Source organism: Triticum urartu, chromosome 4A (genome assembly GCF_056163025.1).
Source record: "Triticum urartu cultivar PI428250 chromosome 4A, HENAU_Tu73, whole genome shotgun sequence".
Classification (NCBI taxonomy): Eukaryota; Viridiplantae; Streptophyta; class Magnoliopsida; order Poales; family Poaceae; genus Triticum; species Triticum urartu.
The window spans coordinates 158883490-158903435 of NC_141876.1; the positions used below are offsets into that span (position 1 = coordinate 158883490).

A 19946-nucleotide genomic window follows, 5' to 3' on the forward strand; every position below is an offset into this window, starting at 1 on the left:
AATGTCTGCAGGTGCTGAAACTGTCAGTAGCAGAGTAGTTTGATAGCAAGATAATTTGTAACGAGCAAGTAACTATAGTAGTAACCAAAGTGCAGCAAGGTATCCCAATCCTTTTGAGGCAAAGGACATGCCAAAACAGTCTCTTATTATAAGCAAAGCATTCTTGAGGGTACACGGAAATTTCATCTAGTCACTTTCATCATGTTGGTTCAATTTGTGTTCGCTACTTTTACAATCTGATATGTGGGTGGACCGGTGCTTAGGTGTTGTTCTTAGTTTAAAAAACCTCCTACTTATGATTAAACCTCCCGCAAGCATCCGCAACTACGAGAAAAGTATTAAGAATAAATTCTAACCATAGCATTAAACTTTTGGATCCAATCGGCCCCTTACGGAATAGCCAATAAACTAGGGTTTAAGCTTCTGTCACTCTCGCAACCCATCATCTAATTGCTACTCCACAATGCATTCCCTTAGGCCCAAATATGGTGAAGTGTCATGTATTCGACGTTCACATGACACCACTAAGGGAATCACAACATACATACTATCAAAATATCGAACACATATCAATTTCACATGATTACTTGCAACATGATTTCTCCCGTGACCTCAAGAACAAAAGTAACTGCTCACAAATGATAATCATGCTCAAGATCAGAGGGGTATTAAATAGCATATTGGATCTGAACATATAATATTCCACCAAATAAACCATATAGTAATCAACTACAAGATGTAATCAACACTACTAGTCACCCACAAGCACCAATCTATAGTTTTGGTAACAAGATTGAACACAAGAGATGAACTAGGGTTTGAGATGAGATGGTGTTGTTGAAGATGTTGATGGAGATAGCCCTCCCCAAGATGGGAGAGTTGTTGGTGATGATGATGACGATGATTTCCCCCTCCGGGAGGGAAGTTCCCCCCGGCAGAATCGCTCCACCGGAGGGCAAAAGTGCTCCTGCCCAAGTTCCACCTCGAGATGGCAGCACTCCATCCCGAAAGTCCTCCCCTTGTTTTTTTTAGGTCAAAATGACTTATATACCAGAAGATAGGCACCGGAGGTGGGCCTGGGTGAGCACAACCCACCAGGGCGCGCCTGGGCTCCCTGGCGCGCCCAGATTGGTTATGCCCACCTGGTGGGCCTCCTCTGGTACTTATTTGCTCCAATATTCATCATATATTCCATAAAAATTCTCCATGAAGTTTCAGTTTGTTTGGAGTTGTGCAGAATAGGTAGCCTGTCGTAGCTTTTCCAGGTCCAGATTTCCAGCTGTCGGAATTCTCCCTATTTGTGTGTACCTTGCAAATTACTCCCTCCGTTCGGAAATACTTGTCCAAAGAATTGATGTATCTAGATGTATTTTAGTTTTAGATACACCCATTTGTATCCATTTCTATGACAAGTATTTCCGGACGGAGGGAGTATGAGATAAAAGGCATTAGAATTACTCCAAAAAGCATTATTATGCATAAAAACATCATAAATAATAGTAGGAAAACATGATGCAAAATGGACGTATCAGTCGTCATCGCCAACCCATCTTCACCGCCAATTTCATGATGCTCACCGCCAGGAGTGAGTAATTCCTTCGTAGGCTTGCTGGACAATGATGTGTTGGATGAGATTTATCATGTAATTGAGTTAGTTTTGTTAGGGCTTGATCCCTAGTGTCCACTATGTTCTGAGATTGATGTTGCTATGACTTTGCTATGCTTAATGCTTGTCACTAGGGTCCAAGTGCCATGATTTCATATGTGAACATATTATGTTTTCATGAATATATGTGTGCTCTTGATCCTATCTTGCAAGTTATATGCACCTATTACGTGTTATGATCTGCATACCCCCAATGTGACAATAATTGGGATCTTTCCGGTGGTTACCGTAGTTTGAGGAGTTCATGTACTCACTAAGTGCTAATGCTTTATTCTGGTTCTATATTGAAAGGATGCTTTAATAACGCTTAGTTTCCTTATGGACCCCGCTGCCACCGGAGGGTAGGACAAAAGATGGCATGCAAGTTCTTTTCCATAAGCACGTATGACTATATACAGAATACATGCCTACATTACACTAATGAATTGGAGCTAGTTCTGTGTCGCTCTAGGTTATAACTGTTGCATGATGAATATCATCCAACGCAATTATCTGTCACTAATCCAATGCTTACGCTTTTCATATATTGATCGTGGCTAAGTTACTTTCGTCGTTGCTGCTGTTACAATCACTACAAAATTGCTATTATTTCTATTGCTACTGTTACTGTTACTATACAACTACCTTACTAGTTTGGTATTGATCAGCTTGCTGCAGATATTAAGTCTTTCACGTGTGGTTGAATTGACAACTCAACTGCTAATACTTGCGAATATTCTTTGGCCCCCCTTGTGTCGAATCAACAAATTTGGGTTGAGTACTCTACCCTCGAAAACTATTGCGATTCTCTATACCTGTGGGTTATCATCTTCCTAGTAGACCGTGTGCAGGTTTGTGGGATGAGAGATTACGTATCTTGGTTGGAGATGATTTTAATATTATTAGGAGGAGAGACGAAAAGAACAACAATAACTTTGATGGCAGATGGTCATTCATGTTTAACACTATCATTGAAAGTGTATACCTGAGAGAGATAGAACTCTTAGGCAGAAAGTTTACTTGGGGAAACACACTGCCGAATCCAACTTACAGGAAGTTGGATCGAGTTATCACTAGTATTGAATGGGAGCAGATGTTTCCTCTGGTGACAGTCCAAGCCTTACAAAGAGGAATTTCCGACCATACCCCGCTGCTTGTTGACTCTGGGGAAGCAACACATGCGGGAAACAAGAACGTCATTTCTTTCGAACTAGCATGGTTTAAGTGAGAGAGCTTCATTGATCTGATTGCTAGAGAATGGGCTAAGGCCTTAGGAGGGAGGTCGAATACTGAGCGATCGCAAAATAATATTAGGTACTTGAGGTAGTTTCTGAGGGGTTATGCTAAAAATGCCAGCGGAATTTATAAGGTGGAAAAGTAAAAGCTTATACATCTCATAAATGAGCTTGATCTTAAGGCTGAATCCATCTTAATGGATGCGGATGAACGAGCATCTAAAACAGAGGTTGAGCAAAGATTGCAACAACTTCTTAGAGAGGAAGAGATGAAATGGGCACTTAGAGCTAAAGTGTGGAAGGTCGTCCAAGGGGACGACAATACCTAGTTCTTCCATATGATTGCAAATAGAAAACATAGAAAGAAGAAAATTTTCTAGCTTGAGCAGGATGAGGGTACAACTATAGGACACAAGAACCTAAAATTGCATATCTCTAATTACTATAAATAACTATTTGGGGCTCCCGATGACAATTTTGTGTCTATGGATGAGCACTTGGTTGGGGATATTCCTCAGCTCGGGACAACCGAGAATGATATTTTATCCACACCATTCACGGAGAAAGAGATGTTTGAGGCCATATCATAGATGAAAAATAATAAGGCTTGAGGCGCGGATGGCTTCCCAAATAATTTTATAAAAAATGCTGGCACATCATTAAAGGCGACCTTGTGCCGAAGTTCCATGACTTGTTTAGCGGCCATCTGCAGCTATTCCTCCTAAACTTTGCGACGATAACGTTGTTGCCAAAGGAGGAGGCAGTATGTACTGAGCAGTTCTGACTAATCTGTCTGCTCAATGTGAGCTTTAATTTTTTTACTCCCTTCGTCTTTATTTACTCTACATATTATAGTTGGTCGAAGTCAAACTTCATAAAGTTTGACCAAGTTTATAAAAAAAGTACAAACATTTACTATAACAAATCTATATGATGTGAAAGTACGTTCAATAATAAATCTAATGATATTGATTTGTTATTGTATATGTTAATATTTTTGTTTATAAATTTTGTCAAAGTTTACAAAGCTTGACTTTGACTAAAGCTAATACGCGGACTAAATAAAAATGGAGGGAGTACTAAAGTTGGGACAAACCGACTGATGAGGATTGCACATAGTGTGGTGCAACCAACTCAAACGGCTTTTATGCCAGGCAAAAACATACTAGAGGGTGTAGTTGTCCTACATGAAACACTACACGAGATCCACTCGAAGAAACTGGAAGCATATGATAAAGTTAAATGACCGTTTCTCCAGCAGACCTTACGTATGAAGGGTTTTGACGGTTCTTGGAGGAAACAGGTTGATTCATTTGTACAAAAAGACAGTGTCAGGATTAAAGTGAATGATGACATAGGTCACTACTTCCAGACACACAAGGGTCTAAGACAGGGGGACCCGATGTCTCCTATCTTGTTCAACATTGTAGCGAATATGTTGGCAATTCTCATAGGTAGAGCTAAAGAGGAAGGCCAAGTAGGAGGACTAGTACCACATCTAGTAGATGGTGGGGTGTCCATACTACAATACGCTGATGATACCATAATTTTCATGGAACATGATTGGGCAAAGGCCAGAAATATGAAGTTTGTGTTATGCCTATTCGAACAATTGTCAGGATTGAAGATTGACTTTAATAAGAGCGAATTGTTTTGTTTTGGGAGAGTCAAAGATGAACAAGATGCTTACAAACAACTGTTCGGATGCGAACTGGATACCCTACCGTTTAGTTATCTGGGCATACCCATTCATCATCACAAGCTTTCTAATAAGGAGTGAAAGTGTATTGAAGATCGTTTTGAAAAGAAACTAAGCTGCTGAAAGGGTAAGCTTATGTCATGTGGAGGTCAGCTAGTAGTAATAAATTCAGTGCTTACGAATATGTCGATGTTCCTTTGTTCCTTTTTTGAAGTGCCTGTAGGGCAACGAAAAAGGTTGGACTTTTATCGAGCACAATTCTTTTGGTAGAGTGATGAAATAAGGAGGAAATATGGGTTTACTAAATGGGACATCATTTGTAGGAGTAAAATTCCATGTGTATGTATGCATGGATACGTATGCCTTCTTCTCGTCGAGGATTACAAAATGCCAATTTTTAACCTCACATAATGCACCAAATTTTTAGGGGTATGACACCATTGGGGTTCCCATGAACGTTGTCACAGTTGTTGGATCCCAATAATAATTTTCTATGCACACTGAAGAGTTTCACTAGTCAATTACTCCGAGTTGAATCGATATATACGTATGATGCTCAGTACGAACTGTATTTCTTTTTGAGACACAAGACGACACGCTAGGAGCCTCTCACACTGCACTCCACCGCACGCGCATACCACACGGTATAGGACGATAATAATAATACTGAAAGATGAGGTGAACTTGACTAGTTATTTCCTCCTTAGGGGAGACAGCAGGAGAGCTACTACTTATATTTTCTTACATTGACTTGCTCAATGCAAGTCGTTCGTCACTGGCGGTACTATACTAGTCTTTTTCTTCTGCGGGTACTAGTCGTTCGATATGCAAGTCTTGGTCATTCATATCTTCGCTAACTAACTAAGCCACTAGCTATTCCTGGCTAGAAACAAGTGGAGAATAATGCGCAAAAAAAAAAACAAGTGGAGAATACACAAGATTCGACACGCTTAAGTGTTTCCATATGCAGTGGCAAACGTTCGATCGAGCTTACCAACACGTCATTATTCACACGTCGCTTCAAGATCGTCCGCAGCTTCCCTGAAACTTCCGGCAACCATATCTTCACGCAACGCGCGCGTCGGATGCAAAGCACTTACACCGATGTGACGTGGTGTTCGCTGCGTCACGAGCGGGATATGTACGCGATTCCCCGCGCCGGACGAGCACGGAAATTTCGGGGCTGCCACATGTCCGAACACTTGCATTCATAAACCACCTTGACCCTGACCCTCGTCAACATTATACTCGTGGTAGTATTAGGTTAGTCATAGTGAAAATAACTTAGCAAGTAACATAACGTATTTTAAGAAAATTTTACTTATGTGGCATGTAGTTAATAAGAAGTGGTAACATAATATATTACTGTAACATAGCGTTTTTCAAGACAAGATGAGTCTACAAACTAATTAATAAAATCTTATATGACACTACTACTATATTACTTTGCATTATGAAGATAATAATTTAGACTAGTGTCATATGTACGATACTAGTATAAGTTACTCCCTATTATGACCAGCCTTAGCTTAGCTGAAGAATCGGATCGTATCCACCTTAAACCCCCGGCATGAACGCTTCATTCGCGCCTATATATAAGCAATGCATCGGCCTCACACTAAAACATTCCACACTTGTATTGCCCATCACTAGCAGAATAGCAAAACGTCTGTAAGCAGCACGTGTACACGTTGATCTAGCTCGCTAGTATAACAATGGACGTGGCCAGTGGTGATGCACGGTCGCCGATCAAGTTGATAGAGCTGCTGCTTAAGCTATCTTCGCCGGCAGCGTCTAGCAGGGTGATCGGCAAGAACAAGCGGGTGCAGCTGCAGGCCGCCGGCGGCGCCTACGAGTGCCGGACGTGCGACCGCCGGTTCGCCACGTTCCAGTCGCTGGGCGGCCACCGGACCAGCCACAAGCGGCCGCGGGTGCGCGCGAACGGCCTCGATCTCCTGCTCGGCGCGCGCCCAGGCAAGGCCAGGGCCCCGGTGCAGCTGCACCGCTGCGGCACGTGCGGCCAGGCGTTCCCCACGGGGCAGGCGCTCGGCGGGCACATGCGCCGCCACAGGCCGGCCGTGGCCGCCGCGACGTGGACGGAGACGGCCACGTCGTCGTCGACCTCGTGCCTCTCTGTGTCTGGTCAGCATGACGATGCCGATTGGCCTACTTTAATACAGTTTATATGAGGGATTAGTGCTACTGTCTATAAGTTGGCATTGGTTGATTTGTAGTGGTTTGCTTTGCTCTACTCTCGGGGAATGCATGCACTCTACTACACGGTATAAATGTTTATTGTAATACTCGCAAAAAAAATCTATTGCAGTGCCAATACGCGCACATGTGTGATGTAATAATAAATCAAAGAACTCAGTTTGAAATCGCCTACGTCAGGTGATCTATTTCGCTTGGAGATGTGCTTAATAACAAAACAAAAAAGCATTTTCTCCCTTTTTGTGTGAATAGGTGCGCAATTTTCGATCATCCATTTCTAAGCCGAGACTCATCTACACCTGCTCAAGGAAATTTTTATAAAAAAATTCAAAACAATTAAAAAAAATCCATCTTTTTACATGATAGGTAATTTGGTGCGTGAGGTGCGCTTCAAATTTCAAAACATTTGAACGTATGAGTAACTCTCAGCAAAAAAGAAAAATTGGGCTCAGAACAGTACATAAACAGTAAAAAAAATTACAAACCCCAAATCTGTCTTTTTTGGAGAGCTACTCAGATGTCAAATGATCTGAAATTTTGGAGTGGCTCGCACACAAAATTATCTACCATGATTTTTTGTGGATTTTTTTTAAAAAATCTACTATTTGTTTTGATTTTTTTCCCATCGTGGATGCAGATGAGCAAGGGCACGCATATTGTGGCTCACAAATTACTGAAAAACTTCATATTGGTATCACCCACATTTGACTTTGCCTGGACACGCATAAAATATTTGCAGCCAAGGCGTGTCTAGCTCTAGCTAATACTGCTAAACAATTCCACAGTGTTGTCGCAGATGAAATTGATAAGCAAACCATTCCAAAATATGCCATAAAGTACTTTGCTACAAAACATTACCGTTAATATAGCTTGCACTCATACAGTTTTAATGAAAAATCATCGCTGCTTTGGATGACACTCAAATTTACTTGATAGCTACTCTATATGTCCGGTAAAAAGTGTACATATAGAAATTTTAGGACAAATTATGCAGTGAAGTAAAAATGCATTGGAAAGATGCAAGCCACCATCTTTCTTTTTATTATTATCGAACCCTCAATGAGCTAAGTGCATGTAAAAATTAAGAAGACCATGTGTAAAATAGTACTGGTTTTGATTATTATGTGATGAGAGAAGCATTGTTTTCTACTTTAAAATGCATTGTGAAGATAGGAGTACACTCTTTTATGGATAAATTTTAAATCCAAACGTACACTCTTCATCAAATGAAGGGAGTACAAACATGTAGACATACTTACACATATAGAATCAACTCTTGTTGTATTATAAAAAAAGGGATCAAGGTCGCCGAAAATACATACCAAAGTATCAATTCCAGCCCTTTGCTCGTCATAACTCATGCGTTGGTCGAAGTTTAGGTAGACATCAGATCGATTGGAACTACCTATCATGGCGACACGATAGCCGATGGTTTGTGCACGTAATGGTGACCCGATCTTTCATGACAACGCATGGTTTGCAAAATTTTCCCTTGTCCTCCTTGCAGCCTCTAATCTCAGTTTCTATCTGTGCACAATCAGTACACTAACAAAGATAATGACCTTCTTAGATTAGCACGTAGGTATCTACTAAGAAACATGCCCGTGTGTTGTAATGGGAGAAAAAACAACATCACAACTCATCACCCCACATACAATCTACTTCATCCACTTGAACATGGTACCCCATTTGTCTCGTAGGGATCCTCCTTTCCGCCATCACCGACGTAGGCCGTAAACCTTGTCACAATGTGTCTGAGCGCGGTCAAGGCGATGAACTTGGCCATAACACTGTCATTGAACCACACCGGCACAATAGAACGTTTATAACTTAAAAAAACTAATCTTATTGAGCTATACCGTGAGGGCTGCCTGCCTTCCAAGAATCGCTTCCTGATGTTCGTGCATGGTAAAATTTGTATAAGATCAACCTTCAAATTTTGAGTACAGTAGATGAACAAAATGATGAAACGTAATTATTAGCAACAGAAATCTGATAACAAGTCACCTAATGATATACACATTTCCATCTGGAAATCTTCATTACATATTACTTAAAAAATAATATCATCTGCCCATTAAGAACGAACTGAGATTTATCGAGAAACCACTCAGCAGTAGGGTAATACAATTTGTTCACATTGACAACGTATTCTTCTATTTCCTCTTGAGAATTAAGAAAGATACTAATCCAAAACTTATTCTTTTACATCCACATCATACATCTATGTAGGCAGATCAAGCCAGTGGGAGTGATACAAATCAAAAAGCGGCTAATCAATCAGTGTGTCTACCTCTCGCCAAAGTATGGCTCATGTGTGCTCTCCTAAACAACCTCACCCTTCTTGGATAGGACATTGAGTTCATGATCAATTCCTACGATATCCTACGAACTTCAAGACAAACCCAAAAAACTGCATACATGTTTCTTTCATGGAATAAACAACAGATGCGATCACAAGGAGATGCGCTACTAAACTGAACCGGTAAACAAAGTCGATTTGAGCTCGTGCATTGCGATGGGAGAAAATGACAGTATGCAGAACCAACTCCGTCGTAGGGTTGAGTGCTCGGGGTGCAGAACCAATATGGTTGAATGGCACCAGAGCAGAGCTAGTTGAGACCAGTGCGTCAGTGTCTTTACATTTTCCTGATAGTATATTTGAATTATCAATAGTAACTTATTGGTATTTCTGGTGCAAGCAATAAATAAGTAGTTGCAAGGATACCAAATACATACATTAATCCACTACTCAATACATACTGGATCATAGTGCTAAAGTATGTTTTTACTTAAAGAGTTTACATCTTTGTTAGATGATATGATATAAAGCAAAACACGTGTTCTCAGGCAAGAGCATAGAGCATTTGTATTGGTGTGCATATGACACAATTACACGGCAAGGCAACAGACTTTAGCATTAGTAGTGGTGTGGATACTACACAATCACAAAATGTAGTACACAAGTGTATGTTTACTGATGGAATGCCAAACATATGCATCTCCATCAGACATTTGTGCTAGTAAAGAGAGAGAAAGGGAAACTGAATTAGTTTACCCAACATTTAAACATAGAAAATAAGAAGGAAAACTGAGGCACAGGTAAAAAAAGAGAGGAAAAACCGAGACACCAGTCACCACCTCATTGATGAGGTTAATTATATTTGAGACACCACTATGTCCATCACACCTCCAGAATCTGCGAGAGGACCCTCGTGCAGAAGCAAGGGGATCAAGCTCATCGGAGAAAATTACTCATGGGCGTGCTGATCTAACCTGAAATTGATAGTGAAAACTGAAAAGCTGAGTAATATGTGCATATTTGATGGCAATTACATGGCTTGTGGAGATGGATATACCTTCTCAAAGATGTCCCTGATATTCTTCTCTGATTCTCCAACATACATGTTTATCAGTTCTGGACCTTTTACGCTAAGAAAGTTTAATGAGCACTCGGTTGCTACGGCTTTCGCATGTAATGTCCAAAAATTCAAAGCAAAACATCCCAGTGAGCATGTATTATGTTGTTGTTGGATACAACTAACTTTTGAAAAAAAAATAGGAATGAAATCTCAATTCAGACAAAGTATAAAACAAGAAGAAGTAATGTCTATAGAACCTCGGAACCTTTTCACAAATTAGGCGCCAGAACTAACTCCTACGTGTAGCTATGATCCAGAGCACCAGATCAATCAATCTTTGAATATGACAGTGTCTGCGATGGCCATGAGCGGGCCAAGGCAGTCAGGCGCAAACATGTGCTCATAGGTGCAGCTCAGCGATGAGCCGTAGCGACACCTCTGACGCGGCATACATGTACGGACCGTTGTCGCGCGTGAGCATGTACCGCGTGCAGCTGGCAGGTTCAGCCATGTTGAGCATTGTCGGTAAATATTACTCCTGCAGGTAGCTAATATCGAATATAAGAACCTGAATCCAAGAAAGGCACACCAATATAGCTCTTTCACCATGGGCACTAATAAGAAGCTATTGTTAGTGTCTCCAAGAAACAAAAATAATTCATCATAGTAAAGAATTCTCAAATCCAATGATGCATGAAGCTTGCTGCCTAGTAATGCTCATTTTCACTGAAGTTTGATGCTACCCTGAATATATCTACAACGGTGAGCACTGCACTTTGTTTGCCGGTTCTACTGCAATCAAATTTGTCAACATCTATTACCCAGTCCGATCCATAAAGACTCTAACTTTCTCAAGGGGATTACAATTTATGGGCCAAATAGTTTCAGATTTAGGAAGAAACTCATAGTACGTGTTGCCGTCAAGCCGGTTGACTTAAAGTTCCTGCACCAAGAAACAATTATCAATTCATGATTTAACTAATCCAGACCAAAACAGATCAAATGAGCTCGCCTAATTATGATACACAATCCTAATCCCCTCTGCAAGTAGGCAGCAACTTTCTCTGCCTACAACCGCCCGCTTCCTATGCCAATAGAACGCGCACGTCAAGCCACCCACGTCACATGCACGTCCAGCCGGCTGGAGTATAGTACGGATAACACATATGCGAGGGGGCTGAAGATCCACCCGTGGCAGAGCAAGATGAAGGTGAAATCGATCCCAGAGGAGGAAGAGCTAGCTTTCGTCGGCAACCAAGATGACTATGATGCAGAGGATGTCAAGTCGGGCAGCATGGAGCTGGAGACATGGTGGAGGCGGCCGATGGCAGAGAGCAAAGACCTGTACGCGGCCGACGGGCGATAGTAGAGTTGGATGCAGCCGCTGACATGATGCCGCCGTACAGGGATGGCCGAACGCCAAGGGACGCCTTGCTGGCCGCCATGGTGGGCAAGGCGGTGGCGGAGAGTGTCGAGCTGGTGGATCCGAAGGGAGGACGGATCTGGCAGCCGCCGGGTGCTACCGACTGGATGCATCGGAGAGAGAGGAGGGGATCGAGATTTTTTTACGCAGTGTGGGCTTCGTCCTCTGTGGGATGTGTCATAAGAAGAACGAGTATGGAAAAAAAGGAAACAATTTTTTCACTTGGAGGTGGCATACATTGTAACTTCCTTCAACTACAGGGGTAATTCTACGACAAACGGGAAGAAGCTCTTTTGTTTTATTACACGTAATAGATCTGAGTCGTCGATCCTTATGGTTAGCATAAAATCAACGGATATAAAAGGGTGGCGTATAGAGAACTATGAAAGCCTTCGTCTTTTAATATTAGGTAAAGATATGAAGATCAATCTTTGGTTGCTAGTTAATTTCTCAATGAAAAATCAATACAATATCACAATTAGGAAGCCCGAAACATGGATGTTTTCTAACTTCATTTAATAATTCACAATAAACAATCTCCATGTATATGGACAAAGGGTGCGCCTAGAGCACATCTACATGTGACATAATTAAGTCACATCTAAGGATGATGTCATTTGTTTTTGTTATTCCTTTCTTTTGTGGGTTGTCCTAATTGTTTCTTTTAGGGGGTAAAGCACATTTATTCAATAATCATAGAGTTTGGGATACAAATAATTTCAGGAGTTCCCACCAGCCACACATATCTCCTACGCTCTAAAGAAACCACTGTCGTCAGACCATGGCGCCCCTCTCCCTTGTCGTCGGAGCGGCAGGCGGAAGGAGAGGGGACAAAATTTGTGAATTTTTATTCAAATGCCATGAACATTTAGATATTTTTTTTCAAATTCTTGATTTTTTTTCTAAATTTTGTGAACTTTTTCAAATCCATGAACTTTTTTGAAAATCGTGATCTTTTTTCAAATTCGTGAACTTTTCTCAAGTTAGTGAACTTTTTTTCAATTTCATAGACTTTTTTAAGTGTGCTAACTTTTTTCAAACTCACCATCTTTTTCCAATTCCCAAACTTTTTTCAATTTCATGAACTTTTTGGAATACATGTACTTTTTCGATTTCATGGAGTTTTTTTGAATAGGCGGACTTTTTTGCATGTGATTTTTTTAATCTGTGAACTTACCAAAAAAATCACATTTTTCAGTAAAAAAAACATGTTTTCCCAAAATGTTTCAAAATCGAAGCGATAAAGAAAACAAAAAATATGTTGTGAAATAAATAGCGCGGCTATAGTTGTTCTTAAATTATTTGTGATGCAGCCAGTTAAGTATCTGTAGTGGTTAGCCAAACATGTACAGGAACGTAACCGCGCAAGTTCGATTCCTCTAGGAGAGCCACTTTTTTTTGGGAGGGGGGGGGGGGGGGTCACGCTATAAATACAATCTGCAGCGCTGCATATTCGTGGGCTAGCCCACAAGGCGTTGCAGTGAGCGTCGGTTCCCTTTCACGGCGCTAAAGCCACGGAATAGGAGGTCTCGACAATGAACGAGATGAGAGTGGTTGCCAGGCCAGGCCAGTTCCATGGGTAGGTGGCTAACTAGTTGGGGCATACGTTGTTCCTTTCTTACAGGGACCGACTAGGTGTCAATCGACTGAAATTTATATTCTGTCAGTCACTTTTCTGTATAGGTGTGAACATGCGCAGCCACAGGAAAAAAGCCTAATAAGGCCGGCCGCAACTATGCCTTTGAGATTTGGACTGTGTGCGCGCCCGAGAGAGAGCATGCTCATGAGAGATGGTGTTGTGCACAGACATGAGAGAGAGACAGAGACAGAGAGAGCTACTGAGAGAGATTTGTGATGTGTGCATGTATGTGAAAAAAAATGAGAGACAAACTGCATGCATGGCGGAGAAGTTTAATAAGAGAGGGAGTCACAGTGTGAGGTAATTTTCCTTTTTGACCGCGATGGTTTAAATGCGGCCAAAACAAAGTATGTATGTCCCACAACTTGCTACAGTATACCTGCAGTCTAAATGCAGTGTTATTTAGAGAAAAATACCTGAGAAAAAGTCTAGCATGAGTCTGCCACAAAGCTAAAACACTAATAATGATAAAATATGCACACAATTTACCCATAATTATGCTTTTCTATAATATGCAATAATAAGCATATAATGGTGAAGTTTCGCCAAAAGGAAGATTGCTAAGAAAAAAATGAATTAGTGGCGTTGGCATTACTCTTAAACTAGAAAGAAAATAAAATATAAACTGAAATAAAATAAAAATAAAGAAGTTTTCTAAGGACAAAAAAAATTAGTGGCATTTGTATTACCTTTCAGGAAGAATAAAAATGAAACAAAACTAAATAAACAACGGCAAAATTTGCACACAATTTACACTTAAATTGCATTTTTTCACAATATGCAATAATAAGCATATATTACACTTAAATTGTGCTTTTTAACAATGTACAGACAAAATTTGAACAAATGAATAAGTGACAATGCTACTGCCTTTTAAGAAGAGAGAAAGTGAAATAAACACCAAAACAAAAATAAAATATGATGTTTTCCAACGAAGAATTTATAGTGACATTTATATTAACCTTTACAAATGAACAAAAATCTAATACAACAAATGTAAAATTTGCACACAATTTATACAAAATTGCGCCTTTTATAATATGCAAGGATAAGCATATAATTGCGGAATTTACACAAAATAGAAGTTTCCAAAGAAGGGATGAATTACTGGAATTTGTATTACCCTTAAAAAGAAAGAAATGAAAATGTAAATGCCACTAATGAAATATTATAAAAACAAAATAATGAAACCCTTTAAGAAGAATGATAAAATAATAATAACAATAACAACAACAACAACAACAACAACAACAACAACAACAACAATAATAATAATAATAATAATAATAATAAAGTTTTCTAGGGAAGAATGAAACCCTTTAAGAAGAAAGGAAATAAAAAACAAAAACAAAAACAAAATAATGAAGTTTTGTATGTAAGAATGAAACCCTTTAAGAAAAAAACACTAAAAATGCAAAAGCAAAAAGAGAATAATGAGGTTTTCTAGGGAAAAATGAAACCCTTTAAGAATAATAAAAATTAAAAAACAACTTGCACACAAGTATGCCCTGAAAATATGCAAAAAATAAGCATATACAGTGCAATTTTTGCTCTCTACTATAATTTACACACATGGTGTATCATACTTGCATGTATACTCACTTACAAACACAAAAATAAAAATATTTTTCTCTAAGGAGAATTCAAGTATAGTGGCATTGGTACCACCCTTTAAGAAGAAAGAAATTAAAAATAATAATGATACAATTTGCACACGATTTAAACATAAATTGCACTTTTTTTAGTTATACAAGAATAAACATATAATAGTGAATTTTACATAAAACAAAGTTTTTAAACAAGGAACGGATTAGTGGCATTGGTATCATCCTTGAAAACAGGAACTGAATAAAAAACTAGACAAATAAAACAAACTAAGTTTTTTAAGAGGGAGTCAATTAGTGACATTGATATTACTCTTAAGAAGATAGAAAATAAAAAAACTTACACACAACTTGGCAGTGAAATTGCAGTTTTTATAATATGCAGTGAATACACATTTAATAATGCAACTTTAGCAGTCTAGTATAATTTACACAAATATTCTATAGTAATTTCATGCATACATACACATAATAATAGAAAACTGTATTTAATTAGCACAAAACAATTAGCATTGTTATTACCCTTAAAGAATAAAGAAAATAAAAAAATAAAAAAATTCATACAATTAGCACAAAAATATACTTTTATAATATATAGAATAAATTTATAAGAGTGAAATATCCGTAGTCTAGTGTAATTCGTACATGTATACATTTACACATACTCAACATCTCAAAATACATGTAAAGGAAAAAACTCAACTGAAAAATAGAAAAATAACAACGTACACGAGCAGAAAACAAAGCAAATCCATAGAAAAAACATGCACACACGAAAACCCAGCCCAAGAAGGAAATTGACTGACCCAAGATAGGAGTCAATCGAATCCACACAGCCCAGTACACCAGCAAAACAAGACAGAAAAACGAAAATTACACAAATCTTAAAGCACAATCTAACGGACAGAAAATCGACTGACCACAAAACTAAAAGTCAACTGACTGAAATCTAGCTAAAGTGTTTTTTATAAGTTGTACGCTGTTCTTTTTTGTTTTCAGTTATACGTTGTTTTCTTTTGATAGACAAGGGCACACTATGAGTTGTTATTCTTCTATAGAAAAAGACATATTGAACGACGTGTGTTGTGTGCACAGTTAACAAATGTTACTACATTTTTTAGAGAAAATCATGAATCATTAAAATAAGTTCATGATTTAAGAATGTTCAAAAAATTTAAATCCCTAAACATAAAATTGCCCGTGGAACTAAAAAACTCACAAATTTAATGTTCGCTGCATATTTTGAAATCATTGAAAAATTCGGCTCGAAAAAAGTTCATCGCATATTTTAATGTTCAAAGTTGTATTTAAAAATGCTCACATGGTATTTAAACAATGTTTGTCATGCCAAAATGTTTAATGTTATTTAAACTAATGTCACAAATTTAATAAATGTTCACCATGCATAAAAAATTATTTTAACGTTATTTTAAAATTCATCCTGTGTTTTAAAATATTATTGTAATATTAAAAAATGTTAATCATGTATTTAAAAATAATTTGTTATGCATTTAAAATATGTTCAAAATTATTTGAAAATTGCTTATTGCGTAACTAAAAATGTTTAAGTTGGTAGCGTTTGCAATTGCAGTAGCGTTGTACATGCAACTGGGCCTGGGGGGGGGGAGTTATGTGTGGAGGGGACATGCAAGTAGATTGGGTTCGGGACAAGTTGTGCGCCAGGTGTGGACATGGGACAGGTAGGCGGTGAAATTTGACATGCAATTGGGTCGAGGTGGACTTGCGTGTTAAGGTTTGGCATGAAACTATGTTGGGTCGGGGTAAGTTGTGTGTGGAGGGTGGACATCCAACTGGGTCGGGTTAGGGCAAGTTACATGTCTAGGGTTGGTACGCAACTGGTTCGGATCCGAGGAAAGTTGTGTGAGGATGAACATGTAACTAGGTTTGGTCGGGGGGTGGGGGTTATGTAGGCGCACCAACCATAAGTGAACCAAAATCTTCTTGTTATTTCGGTTTAAAACAGTTGAGTTCCTTACGGTTGAGTTTCGTTTTGTTGCTCGAGGAAAATCAAGGTTTAAGCTCGGGGAGGTTGATGAATGATATTTTTCGCACTCATTGAACCGTTGTTTAAACCGAATAATCCCACATTTTCCAAGAAAATTAGACTGATATTGCAACTAATGACTAATGCATGCAAGAGATCACGAAATCCTTTGTTAAATGTGTTTCCGTCTTAAACAGACCTATGCATGGAAGAAAATCACCATACACAAGAAAACATAAAGTTTTGTGGAGTAGAGAAGGCAATTGGAGGCACAACAAATCAACAGAACACAAGACGATACTTGGTATGAGCTCACGCGCTCGTACCGTCTATCGTCAGCTTCAGGGGGTCCACCCGACCAACTTCTATAAAGGGGTCAACGCCTAGTTATCAAGAGGAAGAGCTCTTGTCATGTTTCGTGAAAAATCTTTTGTTCTAAGGCCCCGCAGGTACCCAGGATCCCGAAGATCAATCAAGGAGAAGGTAAAGAGCGAGGGGGACGTGGAACGCTTTCTCGAACAGCAATGAGAGAAGGGGTTAATACGATAGCGGAAAGCTATCCCTTGAGGACGAACAAGGTGTAGTTATTAAACTACCAATGCTTTTGTGTAAATATTAATTCTTAATAACCGAGGTAACCTCGCACGACGGTAAAGGTCATCGATTGGACGACTGACTCTTGATGCAAGTCGCACATTGGTCAAGACATACTTTGAACACATTCCTCACATCTTTGCATCACAAGCACAGCATGATGGTTGTCTCCCATAGCGTAGTTTAATATATTAAGATCCCGGGCACAACTATAAGGTTGTGAGAGTAAGACCTCAAATCATGTCTATTTTTAATACTATAGTGTTTACACCCAAAAGGTTGTTAAAGGTCCAGTTGATAAACTAGAATTCAATTCATTATCAATAAATTGTCATAGCCGTTGTCGTAGTGCACATCCTCTCGTGGGTTTGGTAACTAAGGGCTCCTTGGGGAAAAGTCACGGGAACCTTCGCTATCCAAACCGGATCTCAAAGGACATCAAGTGGGGAGTGGGCCTCATTTTCCTCTTCTCATTACCATTGATGCATCATCATTAGCACGATTAACAACCAAGCTCTTCCTCCTTGGACTTTCAAACAAGTCTCGGTTCTTCCACTTCTCCTCATCTTAAGCTCTTTTTAACAACGTAAGAGAGTGAATGGTCTTCATTATTCTTCATCTTTTCCCCTTTCTTCCTCTTTGTTGGAACAAACCTTGAGCAAGAATGAGCTACAACACAATTAAGAAACATAGTTAGCAAAACATCTTCATAATTAAAAGCGAAATCACTTGCATGTAGCAAACAATCACCTTATCACTATCATTGCAACCACTTGGGTTCATGCGATCCACATTGCTCAAACAAGCCGACCATTTTTGACATCCGATGGGTATTGTTCCCCAACGGTGGCAGAGAGGAGCCGATGCTCATGACTAGTTGTGTTGTGTTGATAAAAAATTATTTTCATGCACTTCCAATATGCGCTCATTGGTTGATCAGTTCCGATGGCGGCATCAAGAGAGATTTTCTTTCAAATTACACATAGCAACACATGTTTGGTGTTTTAGTTTACGGTTCTTCCCTGTGGAGCATTAAGAAAACCCTCATTATCCATATCAAGATTGTCCTCATCATATTGTGTTTCATCTTCTTGGGAGGGAAAGTTTTGAGAGACAAAATCTTCATCCACAATAGTTGTGAAATTCAAAAATGCACCATCATTAATACTACAAAGCTCGTTCACAGCTTGTTCTCCACGATTAGAGGTGGGGGCACAAAAAAGCAGCAGCAACCGTGGCCGACTAAGTAGCCACAATAGACGACGAAGCAGGGGGTCATGGCGGCGTTGACCTTCATCTTCTTCACCTGGGACGAAGCCACAGAGGGTTCGCGCGCGGCGTCTTCCCGTCGCAGCCTCGTTGATTGGTTGCGCCGGCCTTCTTCCATGTTGGTGGCTCCTTCCTGGTGGCGGCGGCAGGTCCTGGGAGGCGCAAATCTGTTGCATCGAGTAGGGGGGGGGCATGGCGGTGGCCTCAGCAGCGGAACCGTAAAGAACGGGCGATGCAGCAATGGTAAGGAGGGTCAGAGCGGCATCGGCGGCCGCAGGTTCCGAGGAGTCTTCCATGGGGCTCCTCGGGTTGCTAGGCGGGCGACAGATGACGATCAAACCGAATGTGGTACGGGAACTTTCAATGCGACGGTTGACGACTCAGGCGCGACACTATATGTTAATTTGCTGCTCTATTTTGAAGGTGTTGTGAACTTGAAATAAATATTTTGCATCTACTGTTTTTGGGAGTATCGTCAATGGCTTACCACACCTTTATAGAAGGGAGCAAATAGATTAAAAAATTCCAACTTTAGATGCGAACATCAAATGCGGAACACCCACACCACTCAAGGAAAGTAAATCAACTCCTCACAAAACGATCTAGTCCTCCTATACTCACACCCGCATGGTCCCAATCTTTTAGTTCGTCTAGAATTTGCTTCGCGAGATCAGCCAGCGACTTGAATTGCTCTGGTCTATGGAACATCCTAGCGTTTAGTTGCTTCCCCAACTCCCAAGCCGGCTCAATAACCAGAGAATCGAAGCCTCGCATATCTTTGCCAGCAGCCCTCGCCCTTAACCACCATCGTGCAAAAGTATCCATCATCTCTATTGGGATGACATTGGTGTGGAACAGATCAAAGCCCGTGCGCCATACATCCTTGGCGTATACACACTGCACCAGTATGTTGTCTGCATTTTCCTCATCCTGCAAACAAGTGAAACAAGCCGAAGGGTGATCCCAAAGACCGTGCCTAGCACGCCTGTCAGACGTCCAGAGTCTATATTGCACCACTCCTTTGCACTTGAGTGGTGCCCAACTCCTCCGGATACTCCGAGTTGTGGGTGATCTCACTAATCCTTTGCAAAGTCTATTGTAAGTTGACTTGACCGTGTAGACTCCTGTAGGATCCGCCGGCCAGGAGAACTCATCTTCAGCCTCACTGGATCTTTAAACCATGGCGATAGCATGTCTCAAGTGCACCACTTGCAGTAGTGACATCAGTTAAGAGTCCAGCTCAAAATCCAGCTTCCA

The 19946-nt window shown here is 40.1% G+C and overlaps 1 protein-coding gene and 1 long non-coding RNA gene across 2 annotated transcripts; one reads left to right on the forward strand and one right to left on the reverse strand.

Annotated features, from left to right (window-relative positions):
* Positions 1 to 6189: 6189 nt before the first annotated feature.
* On the forward strand, positions 6190 to 6981 carry LOC147975234 (uncharacterized). Its single transcript, XM_087519618.1, has one exon. The coding sequence runs from the start codon at positions 6295 to 6297 to the stop codon at positions 6766 to 6768; it is 474 nt and encodes a 157-aa protein (XP_087375744.1). The 5' UTR covers positions 6190 to 6294; the 3' UTR covers positions 6769 to 6981.
* A 2704-nt stretch (positions 6982 to 9685) lies between these two features.
* Positions 9686 to 11786, reverse strand: LOC147975235 (uncharacterized). The gene is made up of 2 exons (XR_015600597.1): positions 10153 to 11786; positions 9686 to 10069 (listed from the first exon to the last, which is right to left on the reverse strand). It is a non-coding gene; the product is annotated as an uncharacterized LOC147975235 (long non-coding RNA).
* Positions 11787 to 19946: the final 8160 nt, after the last annotated feature.